This window comes from Platalea leucorodia, assembly GCF_965183815.1.
Source record: "Platalea leucorodia genome assembly, chromosome: Z".
Lineage (NCBI taxonomy): Eukaryota > Metazoa > Chordata > Aves > Pelecaniformes > Threskiornithidae > Platalea > Platalea leucorodia.
In genome coordinates this window covers 46,825,324-46,851,586 of record NC_138858.1, presented here as the reverse complement: position 1 = coordinate 46,851,586, position 26,263 = coordinate 46,825,324, and the positions used below count along the sequence as shown (strand labels likewise).

The 26,263-nt window shown below is 39.8% G+C and overlaps 1 protein-coding gene across 2 annotated transcripts; it reads left to right on the top strand.

Annotated features, from left to right (window-relative positions):
- Positions 1–2,405: 2,405 nt before the first annotated feature.
- Positions 2,406–26,263, top strand: SLC35D2 (solute carrier family 35 member D2). 2 transcript variants are annotated; one of them, XM_082337214.1, is made up of 13 exons: positions 2,406–2,564; positions 4,989–5,022; positions 6,641–6,727; positions 9,539–9,606; positions 11,623–11,694; positions 13,639–13,707; positions 14,745–14,847; positions 16,233–16,325; positions 18,775–18,842; positions 19,610–19,688; positions 21,529–21,611; positions 22,220–22,317; positions 23,495–26,263. In XM_082337214.1, exons 1-13 carry the CDS (start codon positions 2,425–2,427, stop codon positions 23,518–23,520), a joined length of 1,020 nt encoding a protein of 339 aa, XP_082193340.1. In that variant the 5' UTR covers positions 2,406–2,424; the 3' UTR covers positions 23,521–26,263. The 2 variants fall into 2 exon arrangements, 1 of the variants encoding a protein (XP_082193340.1); XR_014230758.1 differs by lacking the exons at positions 22,220–22,317; positions 23,495–26,263 and having other exon boundaries at positions 19,610–19,876.

Genomic DNA, 26,263 nt, shown 5'->3' with positions numbered 1-26,263 from the left:
TGCACATTGTTGGGTTTATGTGAAAATGATTAGTCTTGCAAAGTCTAGACAAAGGTAAACAATTGGTAATATTTTTTTTCCAGACGTTTTTGGACCCTGTAGTGATTTGGCACTTGATTTTGTTAATAAAAGGGAGTATTTACAGGGTGGTATGGACTTGTAGTAAACAATTCTAGATCTCCTATTAGCAAACACTAAGTTTTAAAGTATTGCTTTTATATGATTATTAGCAAATAGAAGCCTCCGTACTTTCTGTGCATAAAGCCACCTTATTGCTTTACTTCAGGATAACATGCCAATTTTGCGTTCACTAACTGTAGCACAGCTATCAATTAAACACTGCAGAAAAGTATTCACTATACAACTAGAAAATAGGCTTCCAAAGATAGTTACAGGTGTGTTAACAGTGTGATTTCATGTATGTCCCAAATAAATGGAGTTACAGAACGCTGCCTAGTACTCAGATGCTGATATAAAATGTTTAGCAGTATATCTTGTCACTTCGTGAATGTTCTGTACTTTGAAAGAGCATTGTCTCATGGTGATCTTCTTCCATGTTTTGCTTTGAAGGCAACCAGAGATTCCTAATATGGTAATGAGACTTTGTTTTCAGATTGGACTTTGTGTGGGGTTTGGTTTTTTTTTTTTGGTTAAGCTACTGCTTTAGGGGATATTAATAATTCATATTTACTGATCTGCTTGCTTTAACTCCTTCCTTTCATTGAAGGTCAGGAAATTCAGCTGAGAAGGGAAGCTGCTTTCCCTCTCACTTAAACAAGAGGAAGAAATCATTTTACCAGTTACCTAATGTAGGCTGACCAGATGCGTACAGCTGCTCCAGAAAAGTAGCATGATTTTACACCAGCAACTGCAACTGTTGGATTATGTTCTCTGATAATTGATAACCTGTTATGGTTGAAAATCTCATTAACCCAGTTTGTTTAAATCATATTGATGCACTTAACTAAAAAGTAATTGAATAATTAAAAAAAAATCACTTTAATTGAATGTAAATAATTTTGCACCAGTGATACGGTTTAACTTTTACTTTTAGCTCCTAAACTTTGCTAACATCAGGCTCATTTGTTTCTGTTTTAAGTCTTCTAGGCTTAAAAATGTGAAACGCTGTAGTTGTTCTAAGCTTCTTAGCCTATATAAAGCTGGTAATTTGCGCGTGTATGTTTGGAGTTTCTCAGATACATTACATGCTTTTGACTGTTCAGGTGGCTGCATGCAAATAGTCTGATCCCAAAATGAGCTCTGAGTGTAGATCTGTTGCAGTTCTGAGTCATAACTCAGAATTGCTCCTGAGTACTGTTTCACAGGGCACAAGACTGTGTCATTACCAGCCAGTTGCAGACTGGAGTCATAACTTACTTCATTAGGAATAATTTTTATTTTTTTTAATTTATTTTTCCCAGTCGGCTGTAATGCTTTGGGCAATTCGCAGAATATTTCAAGTATGACAAGTACACTGAATTGTACTTGGCTGTAGACAAAATTCAGACAGCTGAAGCAGTTTTGTGTCGTGACAAGTTTTGGGTAAAATACCAAGTAAAAAAAAAAAAAATTTAGATGTGGAAGACTGGTTTTTGTTTTATTAAGAAGTGATTGCATACAGGAAATCTTGAAGTGTTCAGTGCTTCGGAAGACTTAAGTTGTAGTTTGGCATGACTTAACAGCAGAAGAGTGGATGTGCTGTCATTTTAATAGATGCTTTGAATAAAAACTTGGTTTAATTTTCAAGTTTAGTGTGTGCTGTTTGGTAATTGTTAAATACTTGGACTCTTCCTTGTTTCTGTAGCCCTGCTGGCCTGACTTGCCGCAGAGCATGGAGGTGTTTATTTTCCCTGCCTGTCGAAATTTGACGCAAGTTAACCCCCCGAAGCGCAACGTTCAGAGGTTTTTTTACAGCGTGGCACACTTGTGAGAGCTCCTCGGGAGCCGAGCCCCGGCCCGGTGTGCGGCGGGGGCCGGGGAAGACACGCGGGGCTCGGGGGGCTGCAGCCGCCGGGCGGTTTGACCCGCTCCCCTCCCCGCGGGCGGGAGCCCAGCGGCGCGCAGCTCCTCTCCCAGGGGACGGGATTTACAACACAGCGAGCCGACGCCGGCGGAGGGCACCGGCGAGCCTCGGCAGCTGCCCTGCTGGCCTGGCCTCCCCCGTAGGCGGGAGCACGTCCCGCCCCGGGTACCTCTGCCGTTCGGCCGAGCCCGGAAGGCCGCGGCAGCGGTGGGCTGGCGCCGCCGGGGCCGGGCGGCAGCACCCCGCCGCCGGCCTCCGCCCCGCCCCGCCAGGGGGCGCCCTGCGGCCGCCGCCGCTCGGGGCCGGGCCGGGCCGGGCCGGGCGGAGGGTGGGCAGCCCGGCCGGCCGCGCGGGCGCAGCCCGGGGTGGCGCCCTGCCCGCCGCCGCCGCTCCTCGCCGCCATGAGCGCCGGGCAGGCCGCGGGGGAGGCGGCGGGCGCCGCCGCGCCCTCGACGCTGCCCAGGGTGCTCTCAGCGCTCTTCTACGGGACGTGCTCCTTCCTCACCGTGCTGGTCAACAAGGCCCTGCTCAGCGCCTACAGGTGAGGGCCGGCGGCGCGGGGCGGGCCGCAGGCCGCGGCCGCGGGGCGGCGGGGCCTGTCCCGCCCTGTCCCGGCCCGGCCCTGCCGCGGGCTGGCGGCGGTGCCGCTCCTCTCCCGGCGAGGGCGGGTTGTGCCTCGCTCCCGAAGCGGAGCCGAGCCGCACCGCCCGTCGGGGAAGCCTTTTCCTTGCCGTGAGCACGACGCAGGGGCGCCGGTGCGGCTGGGGTCCCGGGGCGGTCAGCCGGCGCGCCGGCCCAGGCCCGTGAAGACCGGAGCTGTCGGGGAGCGTGCTGAGGCTGGGGCCGGGTTCTCCACTTTCAGACCCGATTTATGCCCAGCCGGTACCGCTTCTGCAGCACCACCCCATGGCAGAGTCCTGTGCAGGCCTGCTTCTGAAACGCCCCAGTCGTTTCCTCGAAGGTCTTTCCTTGTTCCCGGCGTCGAGGCTGGTGTTGCACTGGTTGCGCCAGCTCGGACCCTTCAGGGAAACGGCGTTTCCCGTAACTCTTCCAGCCAAGCAGTCGCCTTACCTTCCTGCGAGCACCTTTCTTTTCTGAGGTAGCCAAAAACGGAACGTGAAGTTCAGAAAACTTCTTAATCACAAAAACACTGAAGAACTACATCTGTTGACTTGAGGGGGGGGGGGGGTCCCATATGGAGTCGTCGTCCTGTAGCTGTGATCTTCTCACTGTTAATATTCTTAAAAGGTTTGCTCTGGTTTTGCCATGTTTTAGGTCATTATGAACTAACAACAGAAAAGAAAAAAAAATAACAAAACGAAAGAAAAAAAAGTAAAAAAAAAAAGGCAAAACTTGCTGTTATTTTTTAATATTCAGTGCTGTTCGAACACGTAAGAGCTGTATATAACATCTCCCAGAAACGATACATGAGGCAAGTTGTCATTTTGTTCTATAGTGGTTTTTATCGTACAGTTTGCAGCTCCCTCTAAGTCACTGGCATATGTCTAGCACATCCATGAAAGACAATGAAGGACAGCATACCCATCAGTAAGACTAAATTTTGTATAAAAAGCCTGAAGCGTTGCTGGGAACGTTTAGGGCTCTGCAAATCAAAAAAGTCTGGAGGGATCTGCATAGTACAGATGAGTGAAGTCTGTGTATTTATATTGTGTCACTGTAAGTACAAGATGGTTTAGGTGTCACATGATTATAAATGGAAGTCCTGTTTCTTCTGCACTTTTTTTTTTCTTCTTTTTTTTCCTCTTAATACCTCTGTTTCCTGGAACCACTTTTGCTACTGGCCGCTTCTAACCCTTTATCTACGTTATGACTCCAGTGTCCAGCGGCCTTGTGCTGCAGTTCAGAGCGTTTCTTTCTTTTGCTAATTCTGTGTTCCCCTCTCAGTGGTGCTCATCCGAGATGTACATTTCTCAGCACACTGAGTAGTAGTGTAGCAGTTCTTGATGGCTTCTGTGATAAACAGCCACAACCTCAAGGAGCCCTGAAAATGGAACATTACAAAGCTTGTTGAGAACGTGGACCCTCCTTAGGCGTTTGTTAGTGCAGGCGTGCATAGAGAATGAAGTGGGTTTTATTTAGATTCCTTGGATGCAGGGTTGTGTGTGACCATCCGTGACAGTGCAGTCCAGCAAAATGCTGCGTGACTTGTGGGAGGCAGCAGGAGCTGCCATATTCAGGGGGCTCCTTGACACCTAAGGCTTTTGGTCAGAGAGGTTCCAGACACTGCTGGTGATGACATAAAGCAGCCATCCGTCGTAAATAACTTCTTTGCTTGTATTTCAGTATGCATAAAAAGAATTAGCAGTTACTGCCACACCTTTGTTGGTTTTAACTTGATGTAGATTTAGGGGAAAAAAAGGAAGGGGTCAGGCTCTTCAGGTGTCCTGCTAAAGTTTCTGCTTTCTTAACATTCAAGAATCCATGCTTTCAGCTGAAGCTAACTTAAGGGATATGGTAGGAATTTGGCCATTTTAGCAGACAATACGTGTTTCTACAACATTTACATAGGTACTTTCTTTTCACAAAAATATGTTGCTAGTGTGTTTCAGCGGTGGAGATAAGCTTCCAAGTTAGGGCAAGCGCAAGAGATTTAACTTACATGAGGCCGCTCAAAAGCTTGTGTGTTGTTAGAGTTCTCCAAGTGTGTTACCTTCACTTACAAATATTCCCAAAACAAATAGCTCTTTAGAATTGATAGGCTGTGCAGCTGATTTGGATGCACCTTATGTTTTGCTACAGAAATAAAATATTAGGACTCTAATAACTGTAGCAGTTCCTGAGCTCTTCTGAAAGACTGGCCAGTCATCCACAATCCACATGTCCAGTTGTTGACTTTGTTGCAAAATTTAGATTCTTCTTTTTTTGTTGTTTTGTTTTGCTTGCTTGTTTGGTTCTCTTCTTTTTCCCCTTTCCTCAGTATTAAATATCTGTTTATGCTTTTCAGCTTCCCATCACCAGTGTTTCTTGGAATTGGACAGGTATGTTCAGAAGTAAAGCACGCTAAATGTACTTATTATTTTGTAAGTTAAACTAATGTTAGCATAGAGATATATTTTAGGGTGGAAATCTCTGATACACTGCACTGCTCGTCTTCTGGATTAGATGCACCATAAGGAAGAGTGATTTGTTTTAGTGAGATAAAGGAAATTTCAGCTCAAGTCAAAACTATTGCCTACGAAGAGTCACATAAAGGACTGGAAATGCCATTTATTTCCCCTGGTAGAGTTGAGTAATTAAGAGATCTGGCCTTCAAAACTGCCAAGATTTGTTCTAACGAGTCCATAGATCTTCTTTGAGTCCTTGAGCATTTGTGAGCTATATGCAGAGACATTGCCTCTATTTGTAGACAAACCACGTATTTCCTTATGAATCTCTCCCCCCCTTTCCCACTAGTTTTCCAGTAGGACTGCCACACAGTTTTGGTTCTTTGTTGCCTTATTTGCACAAGGGCAATTTACAGTACTGCAGCGGAAGTATGTTTTTTGTTGGTTTTGTTGTTAGCAGGCATGGTAATAAAACCAAAGTTCAAATGTTTGTGTACATAGTCCATAAAGAACATGTGACTCTGCAGAGGTATGGCTGGGAAGGATGGAGCCTTGAAGCAAGTGTTGTTTAGGCAAATACATTTAAAACAGAGGATTTGGTTTCTGCCAAGGTTACAAGCTAAGCATTAGGGAGGAAGAAGTGAAAACAGGGTACTGCAGGTCTGATATCTCTGCTCTTTGGTGCTGAAGAGAGTAAAATGTCTTGTAAAGTCTTTGATGTATGAGAGGGGGAGAGAAGGGGAGTTTCACATGTCCAGACTGCTCCAGGAATCACACATCATGTTTCAGTGGAAGCCACAGACTAGAAAATGGCAATACTTCATGTTAAGGGCAATGATATGGCCTTGTTTCTTTGCAGAACCTAAGACTCAATGGCATTTCCATTTTTTGTTGACTGATCCTTCCAAGATTTCCCTGAATGGTTTGTAAAGTGCATATAGTATGGTATAATACTTTAGTCTATAGCATGTGACTCCAGCCCATTTTCTAGATAGACAATTCATGGATTTTTGTATAAGGAAAATTTAACATTTTTTTTTTCCTTCCTGGGGCCAGCATTAACTCTTATGATGTTTGATTGCTCAGATACTCTCCCTCACTCTGTCCGTATCTTTATTATTCATTCCTCCTGTTGTCAACAGCCTGATCAATGCACAACCCCCGCCTCACATTACCAAAAAAGCTGTAGGAGCTGTAGGAGTGATTCTGTAGACTAAACAACACTCTGAGTGAAAATAGCATGATTATTCAGGATCTCCTGTTTTATTTTCTCAGCTCCTTCTCAGCATGCATTGTTTCACAGAGTGCCACGAATTTTCTCAAGCCAGTAAAACATATGTCTATATTGTACTTTTAAATAAATAGCAGGCAAAATTAGTAAGAATAAAGTTATTCCTGTTTATTCATTGCATGCTGTGTTGTTGTTTGACAAAAATACCTAATACGTAGTATTTGTCAAATGCATATAAGGAGTTTGTCTTTGAAGCAGTTCTTTCATTCTTACGTTACAATTTTGCTCTTACATGACTTCTTGTTTTTTCTTTTTGTTTAGATGGCAGCCACTATACTTATTTTGTATGTGTCAAAATTAAATAAGATTGTTCACTTCCCTGATTTTGACAAAACTATACCTCTGAAGGTAAGGGTTGATATTAATAAGAAAATGTTACCTCTTACAATGGAATTCTTTCTTATGGAGACAAGATATAAAAGAAGAAGAGAAAACAATTTTGCATTTGTTTGTCAAATGTGTTTATTTGTATCTTTGTTTCATTTAGATTTGGGTTTGATCATTTTAATTTCACTGCAGTATTCTTGCCTTTTGTTTGCAGAGAAATCTGGTGCCATTTGGTTATGCAGTACATAGGAAAGTGTGCTGTGCCTTCATAGAGCTGGGTGAACTCTTTCAGATTCCTGAAGTATTTTTCTGGATGTATACAGCTCCCTGCGGGATCAATGGGAGATCTGTGTTTAAGAAAGAATTTTGATCACAGCATGAAAGGCTGTTTGGAAATTTGAATGGGACATGTGATGAAACAGTAGAAAAAGAATATGTGATAGACCAAAAACCCAAACAACCCACTGATTCCAAATGTAAGATTTATGCTCCGTAGGAGGGGCTAAAATAATACCCACCAAAGATACAGTAGGTAGGGCCTAGCTGCATCATGCAGACCTTAAGTATGCATGGTCTAAAGAGGCAGGATAGAGAGAATATGAGAGGGCCTTTTCTTGTCTCAGATTGGGAACTAGGATCTGAAATGACTGTAGCAACGATCCTTGTAGATTTTTGCATCCATGTGCAGTGTTGCTGGAGGTTTACTTTGGTGCATAACCCTGCACATTTATGTCTTGTTGCAAGGTGTTGGTCAGTGTTTGCTCAGAGGTACAGGGAGAGTTAGCTCCCAGCTCTGCCGTAGAGCTCAGATATCATAGTGTTTCAGGCCAGCATCTTCATTGCAGAATCTTGTCTTACTATCAGTATGAGGTTTACTATGAATGTCTCGCAGCCATTGGTGAATGCTGTATTTTCTTAATGCCTGCTGAAATCATTGGGATTTCTGCATGTAGAAATCTTGTAGGAATATCTGTAGCATCAATTATAAAATAGGCAATCCTTATCTTTTCCAGAAGATGAATGAAGAAGGTTTCCCAGTGGGTAGTTTTGAGTTCAGCATATAAACAACTTGTTGAGACCTCAAGAGGTTTCTTACCTCTGCACCCCTGCAGTCCCACTACTCTCCCTCCCTGCTGTGGTCTTCACTTTAAAATCAGTACAAGGGCATTACAAAATACAGTTTTCTGTCTCCTAATATCTGTCCTTTGGAAGACTTTTCTGGATATGCTGGGAGCAGTCAGTACTGCAGCATCCAGGACTTGCGTATTGCTGGTAGTGCTGAATTTGACTAGTCACAGTGAATCAGCTGGATTGCTCATTGTTGATTTCTTTACTTTTTAAAGCACCCTTTGACTGACTCTTTTGACAACTTGTGCTTTCATTGACACTGAGGTTATTGTTGCTTTTCACTCCCAGGCTGGTTTATGTCCTCAGTGCTTTCAGCTAGAGTTTTGAAGTAGCAAAGTGCTTATTTTAGTGAGGAAGCTTTGGAGTTCTTGACCCTTTTTAAGTAAATGTTTCATTGTTCTCTGATGTTGTGCTGGATGTTGTGATTTTGCCTTTACAATAGATGAAGTTCAGAGGAAAGAGAATGTAATGACAGCTCTGTGTTCACGCTATGAATGAAGATAGTTTTCTAAATAAAAATCTGTAGAAGTGCTTGAGTATTACAAAATTTTTGCAAACTTACGTTCACAGGCTGAATACTTACTGTTACTTACACTCCTCTTACTTTATACTCCAGTTTACTTTTACTGTTACATTCACTTCATAGTTAATGTTAGTTAACTTTAGTTAACTATAGTTAACTTTTACTGTACTTTCCTCCACTCTCATCTTTGCTGTAAAAGAAACGCGGAGTTTTTAACATTGATAAAATGCAGCCCATTCCTCTGTATGCTTTTCCAGCACACAGTGCTTTAAGAAGACATAGCCTCTAACAAACACAGCGTCTCCTGAAGCATGTGTAGGCCCAACAACAGCAGCTATTACATGTTAGAATAGAGGATCTGGTTTGTCTTTCTGCCGTTTCAGCTCTGCTTGACTGGTCATGAATAGGACTAGATGTACACACCACCTTTGTCCCCAGTGATTACTTTGGCTAGTTTTAATCTTCTGCAACTTTTCTGTAGTGGGAGAATAACAGCTTTGAACTGGAGCTGAATATTGTGTAGGGATCCCTGACTTCTGGTACATTTTCTTAAGACTCTGAAGTTCTGTTATTGCTTCTCTCATTGCGTTAGGGCCCATATGTTTCTGTGGGAGTCAGTCTCATTATGCTAGAAGCTGGAAATGGTAGAGTTTAATTTACCCCTAAATACTTATATTTCCTTTCTAGTGTCTCACATAGCATAATTTGTTAGGTAGATCTAAAATGGTGTATCTTCCAGGCATACTAATATATGTGGACTATGTAGAGAAGCATAGCACACTTACAGCTTATTCATTCTTTTATTCCACCTGTTTTCTTGCTTATTTAGTTCCTGTTATTAGTATTACTTTTATACCTAAAATTCAAATGTTAGAATGAGTATTAATTTGAGGATTATAGTAATTAAAATAAAATTTATTAACATTTACACTAAATGGACTCTTGAGTCTCATTAGAGGTAGATTGTGACTCTTCTAATGAAATCAGCAAAGCTGTGGTCATGAACGGTCACATGAATGAGAGCTGCAGATCAGTTTGCAGCATAGTTACATTTTTTTCCTTAAAAAACCCTCTTTCTCGCTAAAAGTACATCTGATATTAAAGTTATCAAATTCTATCAAAGTTTCTCAAAAGTACTTCAAAACATAATAATCTGAGTTGTGCTTTTAATTTTATCACAGTTGTTTCCTCTGCCTCTGATTTATGTTGGAAACCACATAAGTGGATTATCAAGTACCAGCAAACTCAGGTACAGTAAATGGAAGTTATAAGTAGACTGTCTGGATTTTACCCTTTTCTTTTGTGGGGGTAAAAAATAAACACTAAAAAAAAAAGACATTGTGTAGGGACTTAAATGCACGTGATGTCTGTCTGTGTAAACCCCTGATACTATTATGAAAGTCTTACCCAAACATTTGATCTGTTTACAAGTTGTCTGCTTCTTTTAAGGGGGGCTTAGCTAGGCCTGTACTGACAGAAAACCACAGTACTCCGTGTGACGATGAAAGTGTTTTCACTTTCTCCTCATATCCAAGCATCCAGCTTTTCCTGGGTGTCCTAACCAGAGAGTTTGAAAGCTGTAAGAAAGACATTTTTGAAGGAAGAAGAATATGGGAAGATTAGTACCATGATGTTGATGGAGGTTATTTAGGACACACGAAGAGATGGAAAAACTGCTGCGTATCGGGGGGGGGTGTGTGGGGGTGGCGGAATAGCCCTGCTGAGCCCTGAGAGCACGTTGTGGGGAGATTGCTAAAGGGCTCGCCGGCCTCCTGTATGCCTGTGAGCATAGATCATGCATGAGAGTTGCTTCCGTGCTGGTGCTAAAAAGGTGTAAGCTATGTAGAGAACCTGCTGTAACAGATTCAGTGACCAAGTTTTCTATGGAAGAGGAATGCAGAAGCATGATGGCTGCACCAGGATTGGAGGGTACAGCACTACCGTTGCGGTGATTTCTTGTATGTTATTACAGGCCCCTGAGGATTTGATAGTAAGCTAAACCAAAACACAGAATTTTGCAGGTTTTCAGCATTTTGTAACTTTGAAATGTTAAGTGCCTGATTCTGCAACACTTTGTGGTAGGCATTCAGAAGTTGTTCCACTGAAGTGACTGTTCAGGCAGACATAAAGACTTCGGCAGTACTGTCCCTAGCAGCACTTCAGCCAGTGTGCATATGGAAGTTGTTTCAGGCCTGTAAGAGTTTGATCCATGGGTTCTTCTTTCCCCTGTTTCCCTAACTGTAATTTTAAAATAAAAAGTTTATTAGGTTATTTTAAACATAAGTGCACCATCTCCTGGTCCTATGACTGACGTACTTATTTTAGATTTAGTATTCATAACTGATTTTTGTATCAGAAAAATAAAAATGGCTGCAGTGTTTCTACCATGAACATTTTGTTACCTTGCATTTTGTTACATTGTGTTGTATTTGTTTATATTGTGGGATTTTCCACCTTGTTTGGGTTGTCTGTAAGGCGCAGATGATCCTATGCATAACTTCAAAATGTCTGTTGTAAAGTGGTTAAACTCTGTGTTAGGATTTGTATCATTTATTAATGCAGTTGCTAATAGTTATCTTAAACAGAGGATTAATTGGTCCATATGGCCATGCTGTCAGATTTCCAAAGTGTCAGGTGCAAGTGTTTTCTCAAATTAATCAAAAACGTTTCCAACTGCATCACTTCGTGTAGACCAACAATATGGTGTTCAAAAGTAGCTGTTTGGTGGTTGCAGCTGGTCCCACCTTTGGTGTTTCTTCTGCTTTCTCTGTTGTTTTTTTTTCTTGTGAATTTATTTTACTTTTTTGAAAGTACAGCTTGTTTACTAAGCATGTTTGCTTTGTATTTTATTTCTGTTATGTGTTTTTAGAGACAGGTTTACTGTGTGTCTTTAAGTTTACAATAGAAATAATTTTTATTTATCCTGCCTGTGAATTCTACAGGAAGAATTATTTCATAGGGGCTATGCTAGGTGGAAAATAGCTTTTATATTTCATTTCACTGATGCAGAGCGGCCTTTTAGAAGATAAGCAGTTGCATTGTTTTACCAACTGGCAAATCTTGTTATTTTTCGAAGATTTGGTTATCTAATCTGCCTTTGGTGTCAGACTGACATTTTCTTTATGTATGCTAAGTGCCTGGGAATTTGTTTTGGTTGCTTATTGCTGGACTAATGGTTTCATCCTCTGCTTAGTAAAATTAGATAAGAATTAGAACATAAAAATGCTATTAATCTGATGCTGTGCTTGGATTTTTTTTTTGACAGTTTGCCGATGTTTACAGTGCTCAGGAAGTTTACCATTCCACTTACTTTACTGCTGGAAATCATCATACTTGGGTGATCCTTTTTTTTTTTTTTTTTCATTTAAGATACCTTTATTTTAGATCATATCAAATGGGTTACTTACGGCATCTCATCAGAATATCGAATGAGTGCTTTTTACTGAGAAATAGAGAAAACCAAAGAAAGTGGTTTTATGTATTTTTTTTGAAGGCATAGGTACATGCACTTTAGTGAATAGAGGAAAAAAAATCAGCTTGCCCTCATTTACACAGCTTATTCTCTTGACTGTTGCACAGGAATCAGGTAAGGAGAGCGTGACTCAGACACTTGTTTTAGCAGTTATGGTTTGTGTCTCGTCTTGGAGGCCCGTAAGTTGCAAACTGCTTCAAACAGACAGATCCTTATGTCTCAAAACAGTGATGATGGTATGGCAGTCTGCCTATGTAGAATAGCTTTCTGGGTCAAGTCTAAAAACATACCAGTTTAATGAAGCAAAATGGTATCTGGCAACGTGCTGTTAGATCAGGAAACTCCTTGATTATAGATACATTGGTTATTTTTAATGAGAAATTAAGAAGTGTATGCTATTGCAGCTTGGGATCGCTAGTTTCCGTTGTACCGATTTGGAAGAACAGCAATATAAATACATCATACTTTGTCACTGTCATAGTTCTATCCAGATGGCTTGTGCTTGGATAAGGCGAGGTCACAAGGGGAAAAGGAGCTTGCTGAAGCTGAACCCAGGCAAGATGAGAGTGATGGTCAGGGGAAAAGCTTCTCAAAAAGTCTCCAAGTAGATTAACATCTCCTTTTGGCTGAAGCAGCAGTTGATCAATGCGATTCATATTTGGGAATGCTCCAGGATTCGTTTCTAGTTGTAAGCTCTCACAGGGAAAGCAGAACTTGCTGTCTTCTCCTCTTGGCCTGAGGCCTCCCACAAGCGAGGAAAATGTGAGTCAGTGAGATTGTCATCAGTTCTCAGCTGGACTACAGCAATGTGGTATATGAGTGCAAGCAACATCCTAACCTAAGGGAAGCTTAAGAGCAGAACACTCTATTCGTACAGACTGCTGCAGTGTGTTTCCTCAGGGCTGAAAATGAAAGGACTCCAGAGAGCCTATGCTGGCTTGCCTCAGGATTTGAAAAGTAGTCAAGGTTTGGGTTGTTACTGTGGAGTTGCATTATGATCCAAGCCTAGTATATCAAGAGACTGCGTACAGCTTTGTTGTTGGGACAGCGGTCCACATCTGTGCTCCTTTGACACACAGGATTTTTCGGAGAGCATTGTACATTTTGTTTTGATGGGTCTTTTCTTGCAGGCCAGCTCAGAGCTGGGGGCTGGCCTGAGAGAATGACTTGAAGTGTCTGTAAGTCACATTGCAGTATGGTGCAAAAATACTTCAGACACTTCCAAGTAAAGTAATTCTAAATAAGAAGCAAGATAGTTTTACAGTATGCTTTTCCCCACTCTGTGGCAGTGCTGATATAGATGTACTGAAGAACATAAGTTTCTGTGCTTTCCCCTCCAAGTACAAGGTTTCAGTTTGACTTCAAAATAAGTATCTATTTGAAAAATAGCCCAGATAGTGTGCTGTACAGCATCTTCCCCAAGGAAGGCGAGATGAAAAACTACATGAGAGATGTGTAGTGATTTTCCTTTATTGGATTACTGGAAGACATTGAAATATGTCCATTGTGAGTACCAATACACAGTAGATTACAGTTTGTTCCAGCACTGTTGCTTTAAACCTTTAATCTTTACTCTTAAAATTATCTAGTAGCAGAATGCTCACAATGCTTTCTCAATCTGTGTTCTCAGGGCCAAAGTCTGACAGCGTGGCATGTAGTCAATCACATTGCTTCTGTAAGGTTATTGAGACTGTGTCCTCCTGTTAAATGTTCTGTGATTATTAATTGCTTTGAAACTTTTCAGGCAGAGAGCCATTTAATCTCCTCTTCAGATAATGAAAATGTGAACTGTCTAATTTTTGTCTACAGGAAACGATACCCACTGAGTATTATAGTCAGCGTATTTGCCATCATTCTTGGGGCTTTCATAGCAGCTGGGTAAGGTTTTCATTTGTTATACGAAGTCATATTATGAGAGGAGGGACAACAGGAGGATTTTCTTCCTTGTTAAGTGCCAAGTAAACCTAAGTTGAGATCAGTTACTCTGAATTAAATTGATTTGGAAAATCTCTCTGCTGATATCATTGGGAGGTGCAGGAATACAAAAGGAAAAATTTAACTCCAGCTGGAAGTGTTTGAGTGCTTCTTTTTTTCACCTGGGTTTTCCATGTTTGCAGGATCATAAATGAAGCAAGTTAAAACTGTGTGAGGAATGCTGCTTTTATTTCGTAGTATCAGTGTATTTTAATAAAGTTAGAAAAATATATTCTTGTTCTATTTAGAAAGACTGATCTTTTGGTTGTCAAATATTGTTTTGAGTTACGCAACATCTATTTTTTTAATCACTTTTAGCAAGTTCAAATGTGAGGTTAAGTTCACAAAGCACTTGTATGTTAGTCTCTTCTGTTTTTTTTCTGTTTGGATATTGCTTTACTTAACTGGAAATGTAACGTTATTTTTTGTTTCTTGGCTTTGCTATGTACAAAGGTAAATAATTTCTATGCGATGTGACTCGGATAGAGCCATGTCCTATTAAATTAATTACCCTATATCCATGAGGTAACTAGTCAAAACAGAAAGGATAACAATATGTCTGCTCTGACTATGAAAAACAAGTAGTCCTACTTTTTTCCCTAGCTACTTTTTGTGGTAAAAGAAATAGATAAGTGTACTCAGTAATAATTGAACAGGTTGTCAGGATTGAGACAGATGGAATTTTTCACAGAATGAAAACTGAACATTTCCTGCCACTTCCGCACTGAGTTGTGGGAACTCTCTGACTCATTCATGAGGGTCCTGTGACTAGGGAAACGTAAAGTACCTTGACTTACAAAGAAGGCTTAAAGCAAAACCTGTGACTTGCTGGAGTTCTCAGGATTTGCATTTCCATGTTTATGATACTGCTCTAGGTAAACAAGGTGGTGCAATGCATTGTATACTGTTTGCTTACTTACAATATAATATTTCTTTCCCAGGTCTGATCTGTCTTTTAATCTGGAGGGCTACACGTTTGTACTGCTAAATGATATCTTCACAGCAGCCAATGGAGTTTACACAAAGCAGAAAATCGATCCAAAGGTAACTGCAGGGTGATTAGGTTGAATTTAACATTGTGACAATATGGTAACAGTGGGTTACTTATTATATGACTTCATGAGCATACAGTTATGAACTAATAAATAGTTTCATTTGCTTTCATATTTCAGTTGCATCCTTAATACAGAACACCCTGGGAAAAACTTGTTATTCATATCTCAGGCCAGGCTTAGATAAACAGTGTATTTTATTTTTTCCCAAGTCTTTTAGGCAGAGTTTGTAGTGGCTTTAAAACATTGTTTTTGGCTAAAAAGTAAAATAAATCCAAACCAAAAGCAAATCGTTTACCTGTAAACTTGATATATATATCTAAGGAAGATGAATTTTTGACTAGAAACACACTTTAAGTGAAGTTTATGTAAAATAAACTTGTGAGTAGCAACAGAGACCTGACCAGTTTGAGTCAATAACGATAACAACTGGTATCTTTTTTGGTTATCTAAAAGCAGGTCTACACCAAACCCAGGTGTGCCAAAGAGTTAGGCCATACCTTGATATATTATACTTTGTGTAAACATTGAGCAGGCTGCTCTTCAAATACAGTGCCATGAAAACATACCAAGCGGTAGCGAAGAGCAGTCTTGGAGATGCCGGATAGAGGTTTTGTCACTGACTTTTGTGGGTCTGCCTATGCTGTGGAAATACATACATTTTAATAATCTCAGGAGTCGCATCGAATCCAGACTCTGTATTTTTCTTTATGAATAGCACTTAACGGCCTCTCAGGTTTCTGCAAAACACAGGGTTTCATTTTAAAGAAAGAGATAAGCAGGAGAGATTTGCTTCGTAGCGTGGCTGAATGTGGAGGAAGGGAAGGCTGCTTGTTCATTCCCCTAATCTTCTGCCTTTGTGTCAAGCAAGTTAACTAACACGATATATGGCATCCCTCAAGTTGCTTGAAGTTACATCAGTTACCAGTGATTACAGATGCTCCACCTATGCATCAGGCTTCATTAATTTTCCTGCCATGCTGGCCCCAGGGAGCCACCCTGCCCTATGCTTTTGTGGTTGATTTGGGGTAGATGGAATGGGTAATCCCATGGCCAGGCAGAGGCTTCGCTGCAGTCTAACACACAGCAGTTCTGGACCAGTGCCTTGGGAAGTTTCTGACTAGCTGGTGTTGTACAGAAACTTTTCAAGGTATAGCAGAGTAGCAGTATTCTCCTGAACATACAAAGTGACTGAAATGGAAACCCAGCTCAGTACTAAACGTTGAATCCAACAATCGCAAGCTTGTATTTTAAATTGAAGTGTATTATGTTTTGTCCACTCATTGACAATAATGTCAGAAGGATTGCCAGAGTAATATTTAGTATTTTGCTCCCAAATGGCTTGCAATGCCAAACACCATCTTTCATTTTTCACAGGAGTTGGGAAAATACGGTGTCCTTTTCTATAATGCTTGTTTCATGTTGGTTCCAACAGTTATTATTAGCTTTTCTACTGGAGACTTTCAGCAGGTAAGGAGCGATATTCCATATCTCAGACTGATAACAATATTTTGTTCATTTTTTTCAGTTGGAGGGGTGGGTGGGGTTTTTGTTTGTTTGTTTTTTAAGAGGTAATCCTACCTCCATATTAGTGGCTAGTATTTGAAATATGTGACTTGGACTTCCCTTCACAGGTAAGAACTTGTAATTATTCACTCTGAGGAGAAGCTGAAGCTGTGTGATAGCCCTTGTCTGAGTCTTTTTTTATAAACAAATGTATGACTGGGTACTCTGAGCTAGAGCAATTGATTGGGAATCCAGCTGCACTGTGTGATTGCCACATGCTCTAAAACAAGATTGCAAAAACTGAAACCAGACAATTTTCAGTCCTTCTCTCATTCTGATGCACAGAACAGATTCCTGTTTAGTCTCAGACTAGTTTAGTAACCTACATTTTACATTCTTAGGGAACGACAGCATGACTCTCCATAGCTAATCGTAATACAGTATAATACCATAGGTAGTATGTCCTGGCATGTGAAGTATCAGACCAGGAGGTTTGTGTTGTTTTTCTGACTCCCTCACGGACTTTGTGAGGTGCCTTTTTCTTAGCAGTAAAATGATTCTAGAGACTCATATTCCCTTTTGGAAATATTTGAGATTTGCCACTGAAAATTGTTACAGAGTTTGTGGGTGTCATAAACTATTCCAGTGTCCTTTGTTGTATGTTGTTGTGCCCTGGGCTCACATGATTTTGTCATTGTGTTCTTAGAAGTCTGCTTTAAGAGGAAAAATTGTCATTCCCTGAAAAATGATCGCTTTAGATCTGCTCTGAGTGTGAAATCTCTTCTTGTGACATCAGTCCAGCATGACCTTATGCCAGTTTAGGAAAATGCAGCTGATGCCCTTCTTGGCAGACTTAGTGGCGGCCAAGTTTGTATGACTGTAAGGTTTCAACTGCTTTTCCAGCAGTCATGGCTGGAGTCATTTTGGGAGAACTGGACAGGGAAATTTACCTTGTTGCTAGATTTAGTCCATGGGAAAAGTAAAGAGTACGTTGTGTGTGTGTATGTTGATTTGGCACAGCTTAATACTCAATTACCTAAAAAAAAAAAAAAAAAATCTGAGAAATGCTTACTGCCAGTTGTGCACATGCATTGGCTTGGTCACTTAATATTAAAAGTCCCATTAAATGATGTGAATTACTAGTGTCAACATGGTGCACAGAGATTAAATCACAGAAAAAGGGTAGAAAATGGAAAAATACTGATGAAAAGTCAACAAATCGGTGTAGATAAACTTGCATTTAGCAGATTCAGGCCGTAGGAGCTGGCTTGCTTTTACCCTAGCAGGGATTTTTGCCTTGATCCATGACAATGCACAGCATGTACCTTTTGCCAGTCAAAATATCAGTACCCGGTCTATGCGATAGGGAGATTGCTTCTGCTCCTCTAGTTCTTTCTGGAGCAGTAGCTACCACATCTTATAGAGACTGCAGTGTGCTAGCATCCCAGTTGCTCACTCCACCTTTACCAGCTGGCGGACTAGGAGGACAGGTAAGCATGATGCAATGGAAGAGAAATGAAGCGCCAGAATGTCTCTTTGCAATTTGTTGTTGCACACCAGCACAATTCTATCAGGGCAGAGCTGGCCGAGATCCCTCTAATCTATTACCTCAGGTGCTGGAGGCTCAGCTAGCCACAGATCAGCATGGATTAACAGCGTTTACCCTGTTTCTCAAGGATGTGTTCAGCCTTTTCTGAGTTTTGTGCTGATACAGGTGACTTTAACAAGATTAAAATGAGGTGTATCCTGGAGTTACTAGAGGTGGAAAAGAATCTGTCACATGTTTCTTAGTGACTGTTGTGTGGCACTCTGTGTTTGTTTGTTGCATGTCACTAAGGAGCAGACTTCAAAGTGATGATTTAGCCTTTTCCTTGACCTTCATTGATGAAAGACCTTAGAAAGGCTTATTTAATTTACTTTAGAGCTCAAAAATGCAGGCTTGGACCTTGAAAGCTGTTCATGGATGAATCTATGGTCCGAAATAGATTTCAAGGAGATTATTTATTTATTTGCTTTTCTCTCTGTCTGATAGCAACACTACTTATTACATAATATTAATCACAGCGTTGGTATCTGTATCAATAAATACAAAAATAGAGATTCCTTGTACTGGATTTGTATTCATTGCTTGCAGTGTGCAGTTTTATATCTGCACTGCTATGTATGTTACGAGAATGTGTCTCGGTATCATGGGTGCTGTCGTCCTGTTGTCTCTGAAGTTAAACGCATCAAACTGTTTCCAGTAGTAAAAATGCATCAAACCGTTTTAGTAGTAATATAAACATTTTGTAATTATAATGTGAATCAAATATATTTTGTGATTTTACACATTTTCATATTAACTGTATATTATATGTGTTTGCAGTTGATTACATAGCATGTAATTCTCATGCTCTCTCTTTTTTATTAATAGGCAACACATTTCCAGCACTGGACAAATTTTTTATTTGTCTTTCAATTTCTTCTTTCCTGCTTTTTGGGGTAAGGACATAGAGCAATCAAGTAAGACGCTTTAATAACAGTGCAAATAACAGTTTCAAATTGCAAATCTCAAATGTAAGACCTAATAAGTTATGTTAAAATTCAGAGAAAATATTTTCCCTCAGGCTTCTGTCTTGTCTTTTAACTATTTCTAATAGTGTAAATACCTGTTTCAGTACTATCTATGTTGTTGACTTCACAAGTACGGTGGTCAACAACATGACATTGGGCTTTTCACTTTCTGTACTCAGTATCTCTCTACTGGCCATCTCTTCTGATTATCTAACTGCTTCTTTACAGTTAATAGAACATAAGTTCTTTAGTATAGGAACTGTTTCAGTGTGTTTGTTCTTTAAAGTACCCAGAAAAGTATGGGAGACTCAATGAGACAATGCTTTGTTCCTGTTGGAACTGTGCAGTCAAAGCGAGAACAAAAAAGTGAGTTGGATCCTGTTCTGCTCTTTCACACGTCACCAACCAAGGCGTCAAACTAACTTCAAATACTGACATTTAAGAACCACAGAAAATAGGGGTGACTCTGCTAGAGCTCAAGCAGCGCATTTTAACGTGTATTTTGAGTACTCTGTGTATGCGCGTCATTGATTTAAAATACAGAACCACAGAATCTTTTTTTAGGGTTTGGAACAGGTAGGATTGAAGATCCCAGCAAAATACTGATCCACAAAATGTTGAATATTTCAAAGTGTTACTAAACCTCTGAGCTCCCTGGAAGGAATTTATAAAATTTTCTCCTTTGATTTATTCAGGTTTCTCTTGATGTATTCTACTGTCCTATGCAGTCATTACAATTCTGCGCTTACAACGACAGTAGTTGGTGCCATCAAGGTGAGTTATGGAGAAGAGAGAGATGAGAATGCTCAAATAGACAGGGAAGAGCATTGACTCAGCAGTGATCCTGATTATGCTTTGAGCTGGAAACTCAGAATGAGGGCTAATACTGAGACACTGCTTGTGCCATACATTTTGGAGATCCACACAACAAAGTGACCTTGTTTTCTTCCACTGAAGCTCAGGTATACTCTAGAAAGCAATGTGAGTATTGATTTCCCCGCCCCCCCCCCCATGAGAAACTCAAATCATGTTAATTAAAAGATGTACATTTAACCACATTTCATCAGGTACTGTCACCTCCTTCTGTTCCTTATCGAGTTATGTGAGTTAGTCAAGGTAGCCTTGTGCAGATGCATTGCAAACTGATACAGATTAACCCACTTTCACTTTGGGCTGAACTAGTTTCCGTTGCTGCTAAGAAATAGGGCATTCATACATACAGAATAATGGCTAAGCTGTAAGTAAGGAGTTCATTGCTTTATGGTTAACTGCTGTCTCTGTGCAACGACTTGTATTCGAGCTGAATGGACTATTTCATTTTGGTTCGTATAAATTCTGGTCAATTTGATGAACACCAAAACATGTCTGTCTTAAAAACTGAACTTGGTGCCCTTACAGTCTGTTTTCTCTAACTTTCTCTAACACCGTTTAATTTAAAACGAGTGCAGCTTCCTTTGTGTTGATAAGGCCAGCATGTCTGAGCTGGGAAGATCCCTGACTGCACAAGCACCTTTTTGTAGGCCAGTTTGGAGAGAAGCATGGAGCTGTAAGCTGGAAGAGTTTCAGCAAAAGATAAAACTTGTGCGGTTGTGGGCCAAACAACTATCAGAATCCAAACTAGCTTAGGCACAGGAATAACAGTCCTCAGGGTGCTCCATTTCATGGGTGACTAAGGAAAACAATATCTCCAGCATAGTCAACAAAAAAAAGATAGTACTTCTCTTTCTATGGTTGTTTTTTTTGAAAGCTGGCAAGATTAATCTACTAGTTTTCATTCTGTGGTCCTAAAAGCGTTCTTTTAAATTTTATATGTCTGCATTAAATGATTAAGATAGAGCAACACTATTTCTATTTTCTGAGTAATAATTAGTCGTTGAGACATTTTGAACAGCTTTAAAGTTGAGAAGCGCTTTACGATGCAGTAGTCCCCAATAGAAATTGGTAGAAATTATGTCATTGTCCAGGCTGACTGCTAGAACATTTGAAGCCAACAAAGTGTTGCTAAAACGATCACACAGTTCTACAGCTTTCCTTCCATCTATAGGGGACAATTTTCCCAAAACTTGATGGGGGTGGGGTGAGGGGTAGAATTTTTAAACTGTGCCTGCCTTGAACTTGAGCCAGGTGCTTTCCATGCACATTTACTTGGCAAAGTAAGGAGGTAACCCTTTTAAAGCAATAGTAAAGAGCTTTTATTGTAACTTTAAAGCATAATTTTTATGCTTGAGAACGCAAAACCTGCTTTTAAGAAATAGGATTTGAAAGGAGCCTTCCAAAGATTAAAAAGAGTGCATTTTCAGAAAGTGGCCATAGCTCCATTTTACCTAACATCAAATAGCTAAATTTCTTTTTTTTTCCTTTTTTTTTCCTTTTTTTTCTCCCCAGAAATTGAGTGCATTGCATGCATTTAGAAAACATACTGATTTTATTATTCTATTTCACTGTTACATTACCGATAACGCTGACATCCTGTGAAACTAATTTAAATACTGGTTTTAGAGTGCCCAGCAACAAAGTATAGCTATTTCCTTAGAAAGTAAATTAATTGATATAATTTATATTCTTGGAGATGAAAACTGACTTCAATAAATGCATGGCTTTTGTTTCCTTTCAGAATATATCCATTGCTTACATCGGAATGTTGATTGGTGGAGATTACATATTCTCTGTGTTAAACTTCATAGGGCTAAATATTTGGTGAGTGGAACTTCAATAGCTTTTCTTTGTTAAAGCTGAAGATTTCTCAGTGAGGAACAGTTTTATGTTTTGTTTGATTTGGCCCACTTGGGTGATGCATTTTTGAAACTACTGGCCTGAGAACGCACTGCCTGAAGTTCATTACAATTAGTTCTGTCTTTTCATGTCTGTTTTCAGATACTGCATCTTACTATAGTAAGATCCTAACTATGGAAACATGCCTGCAGTTTTACTATGAGGGGTTGAGTTCATTCTTTTTTTATGAGCAGCAGTTCCGAGCTGCGAGGCTTCCAAGTAAAAGCCAAGTGGTGGGAAGTGAGAACACTGACTGAATGAGTTGTGCCTGTTGAATATGAGTTATGACTTGTGAGTTGTTACTTTTTTTGTTTGGATGAACTGTTACATCTGTTTGTATGAATCTGTTGGAGCAACTGATAATTGATCTTTGCTCAGGGCTCATTTCTCAGATGGCTTACATAGCTCTGAGGCACTCCTAGTTTATGCTAGCTGGCATTCTATAATCATTTGGATGGAAAGGTACGTACCTATAAAATGGTATATACAACATGAAGTACCTCTGACACCTCTGTTCATTCTCTTTTCTTTAGTATGGCAGGAGGACTGAGATACTCGTTTTTAACCTTAAGAGGAAACAGCAAGCCTACGCAACCTGGGGATGAAGAGAACGCACTTCCTGAGTCAAAGAGTGAGCCAAAATGCCTGCCTTGAAAGAGACTGAAGATGAAAGTTAGTTTAGCATTGCTGAGAACGTGAATAAGTATATGCTGGAGCATATTTGGAACAAGAAAAAAAAATCTACCTCAATTGCCACAGATGTGCACACATCTCATTGATTCAGAAGTATTCTTGCACGACATGTTTTTTACATGTGGACAAGTTTAATTTTAGCTTTTTTTTTACACCACAAGCTAATTTATGGGAAGGAATGCCATCTCAAGTTGTGAATTTCTTCATTTACCTGCACTTTGGTGCTATTTGTTCTGTTTCAGTGTCTGCCAGTACAGTGAGGTAAAACTGCCCATAAAGATCGTGAGGCTTGATTCACCATTGCCTTATGCCATACAGAATCTTTGATATCAGTGAAGTAATGAAAGATGCTAGTGATTCAGAATGATCTCACGTACGCATTTGCTCTTCTGTAAGTGACTGTAGAACATATCGGCAAAGAGGAGATGTGGCCCCAGTTTGTTCCCTGTGTAACTGTTGACTGAAGAATTCAGGATATGGCCTAGTGTGTTTGATACACATTGTGTAGACATTCTCTCTCAGTCTCTTACTCGTTCTCAATAACATCATGGTGTTTTGCTGCAATTATCACTGTTGTCATAAGTGAACCCTCATTAACTTTGCTGCAGGATCAAGGAGAGAAGGAAATTGAGATATTTTTTATATTTAAAAAGATTTTTTTGTGTGTGAGCCAGTACTAAGCAGGTAATTAGGAGAGAAAACAAGGTAAATCTATTTTTGTTTAGGTACGTTTGTCTTTTTATATCACATTCTCCTCCTCTGATGTTTTGTCTATAATTACCTTATAATGCTGCAGAGAAGTGATACTACTATATACAAACTACAAGAGGGGAAACTGATTGCTATGTGGAAGACTAACTTGTGTTTAAATGAGGAGAAAGGATCAGTGTCGTCTTGTGTCTTATATATGCAGTGAAAGAGTGAAAGCTTATCTGGTACCAGTTTATGCTTACAATCAGAATAAGGAATCATAACAAGGCCAAGGGGTTGCCACAGCGGACAAGGCTGGTCCAGTGGTTAAAAAAAAAAAAGGTTTGGAATCTGATTGTTTGGGTTATCATCTGGGACAATAACGGCACCACTGTGTATCTTTATTTCCTTCTCTGAAAATACAGTTGATAATGCTTACCTGTGTCTCTGAGGATATAGCGTTAATCTTTGAAAACACCATAAAGCCTTGCAGCACTGGAGGACAGAAGAGTAATTAATCTTGTTGAAGTTTTCAACTCCCTGCAAGCATGAGCCAAGATTTTTTAAAATAATCAAATCAAAAGAAGATTTTGGAAGACCATGACATGGAACCAGGGTGATCTAATGACTTGTTTTATCCCCGCTTGAATTAAAATACAGCTAAATCTGTAAAGCATTACTTTGCGTGTAACACATGAATGACCAGACTGGATTAGATGTAAGAAACATGAGTAGCTCACAGCAGAAGCTTCAGGGAATGACTGGGCTGCCCACTGCCTGCGTGGATTTGAATGGCAAGAGGAGGAGTGACTGCAGATATTAGAAGCGGAATTTAAGGGCAGAGTCAAAGTGGAAACAGAAGTCTGGGCTATCCAGTTTCTCACAGCTGGCTAAGAGATGTGACTTTCATTTTCTCCCTATTGAAGAGCTGGGAAGGGAAGGAGTTGCTGCAAATATTTTAGAGAGCTCTTCTGTTTTTAAAGATTTCCTTTATCCTTAAAAAGCCTTTGATATTTTTGAGCATATTCTTTTATAGGACTCCTCTTTCTCCAGATCATCTCTACCTCCAGAATCCTAGTTATTGAACCTCATCTCTCTGCAGTGGGACAAGGCATTGGAAGGTTTTCATTAATTACAAAAAGTTTATGAGAGCCATTTGATTGCAATACGAATGGATACATAATGGCACCTGCTAAATAAGATGTAGTTCCCACAAAGGAACAGCTACTGTATGCATTTAATGCATTAATATTTTGCTGTACCTTTTATAAATAAAGAGATGCAGATTATAGTTTTTAACAAGTTTTTAGCTTTTTGTGTGGATGGACATGTAAAATGCTTTTAAGCACATATGGATAGCACAAATGTTTGCTTTCTATACAATGAACTTCTATACTGTACTTGAAGTAGTTTCATTAGTTCATTCTGTACTGTAGTGGAAGTGATTTTATTTAGTTCGTTGTTCATGTTATGTTTTTTGAAGACCTTCAGACTTAGACTTCTCACCTAAAATACAGTCCTGATTGCCAAAGTCTTTATGATAGTGTTACTCAGAAGCATTTAAAATATAAATTTAGGAATAACCAAAGTAGGTATTATCTAGAAGAACTTGCAAGTTCTTGCGTCATTTCACAAAGCAACTCAGCTTTAGTCACTTACTGTTTTCCTCTGTATCTGTGGAGGTAATATTGATTCTAGTAAATTTGCTGGTTGAAACTCTGGGAATATGGGCTCAACCAGGCACAACTGTCATGTTAGAATTTAGCCAATTATGGAGATGGCTGTTTCATTCAGAACCTCAGTAATTGTGTCTTTCAGTTAATAAAGTAGTAATTTAAAACTGATTTCTCTTAGGATACATCTGTAGATAGTCCTAACCTTACTTTTCTACAGATTTCATATTAGCTTAATGAAATATTAAAACAGTTGCAGAACTAGATGATTTATTTGCTGTGTGAAGCTTCATTTTCTTTCTTTTGGAAAAATGGTAAAAACTGTTAGAGAAAACATTAGTCTTCAGGATACAGATTTAAAAGAATTATTAAGTAGGCTAGTTTTAAGAAATACTGGGTTGACTTCTGGAAGTCACATTCCCTCACAGAAGTGTCTTGTGGTTACCTGCTGCTAGCTACAGAACTTGATCTTCAGAAGTCAGTCCAATATTTTTAAAACTTTTTAAGTTCTACAGGTGGCAAGGTGTATTTACAAGGGAACATACAAAGAACCTTAAAAATGGTAACTATTGGAAAGCAATATTGTACTGTACATTGACCTGTTCATACTCTTAATTTTATAGAGATTGCTTAGCAGCGAGCTAGCTATAATGGAATGAGATTAAGAGTGAAAAAGTACAGTGGTTACCCAAAGAAGCTTTCTACCCCTGCAATGTGTAAGGTTCTTGCAGTGATTCCTGTGAAAGTCAGAGAAGCAGTACCTCAGGAAAAAAAACTTAGACTGGGCTGGATGAACAATTCTTCACATTCATAAGAATTTGTTATTTTTCCTCTCAGTATCTCACCCTGATTTACAAATATTAGGCCCAGGAAGTACTGTGAGCGTATCTCAGACTCGTTTCCAGCCTCCAGAAAAGAATATGTCAAGGGAACATGGGCAGAACTGGAAGTGCAACAGAAAAGACTGGCAGCTGTGGAAGTTTGCATTTTGACTCACATCATCAAACAGAAGTAGTTTTGTTTCTTTTCATTTAAAGGAGGTATTCAGCGTCATTGTTGCATATGAAGAACAGTGCAACTTGTTCAGATGTAAAGTATTCCTTCAATAGTGAGTGATTCTTTGGGGAATTTGTGATTGATTGTAAATATTTTTTGAAATTTAATATTCAGATCTTTTTCAGTCTGGCTGGCCTTACTTATGGGGTAAAACGAGGTGTTACAGTATAGAAAACAGGAATTATACTGAAATTTTAGGGGAGTTTATGTGTGAGGAAACTGGGTTGTTGTTAAGCTGAGATCATAATGGTTTTCATATCTTCTTGTTACAGATACAGTTAGTGTTACATTCCTTGTGATTTGGACTTCATCTTTTCTCTGTAATACATCTGCGTATTGTGGTTTTCTGGCTGAAGGTGTCAGTAATGTGACACTTGACATATATTGCTGCTCTTCAGTTGGAGATTTCTAGGGGTCTGGTTTAGGTTAAATTTTAAAGATGATTCATGTTAAATGTGGAAGAAT

What these genes read in the sequence shown, in the direction of transcription:
- SLC35D2 (XM_082337214.1), top strand. Translation starts at nt 2,425, where the DNA reads ATGAGCGCCGGGCAGGCCGCGGGGGAGGCGGCGGGCGCCGCCGCGCCC. An exon ending in CTGGAAATCATCATACTTGG is followed by an intron (nt 11,695 to 13,638) that starts GTGATCCTTTTT and finishes TTTTGTCTACAG; the next exon opens with GAAACGATACCCACTGAGTA. An exon ending in CAGTAGTTGGTGCCATCAAG is followed by an intron (nt 19,689 to 21,528) that starts GTGAGTTATGGA and finishes GTTTCCTTTCAG; the next exon opens with AATATATCCATTGCTTACAT.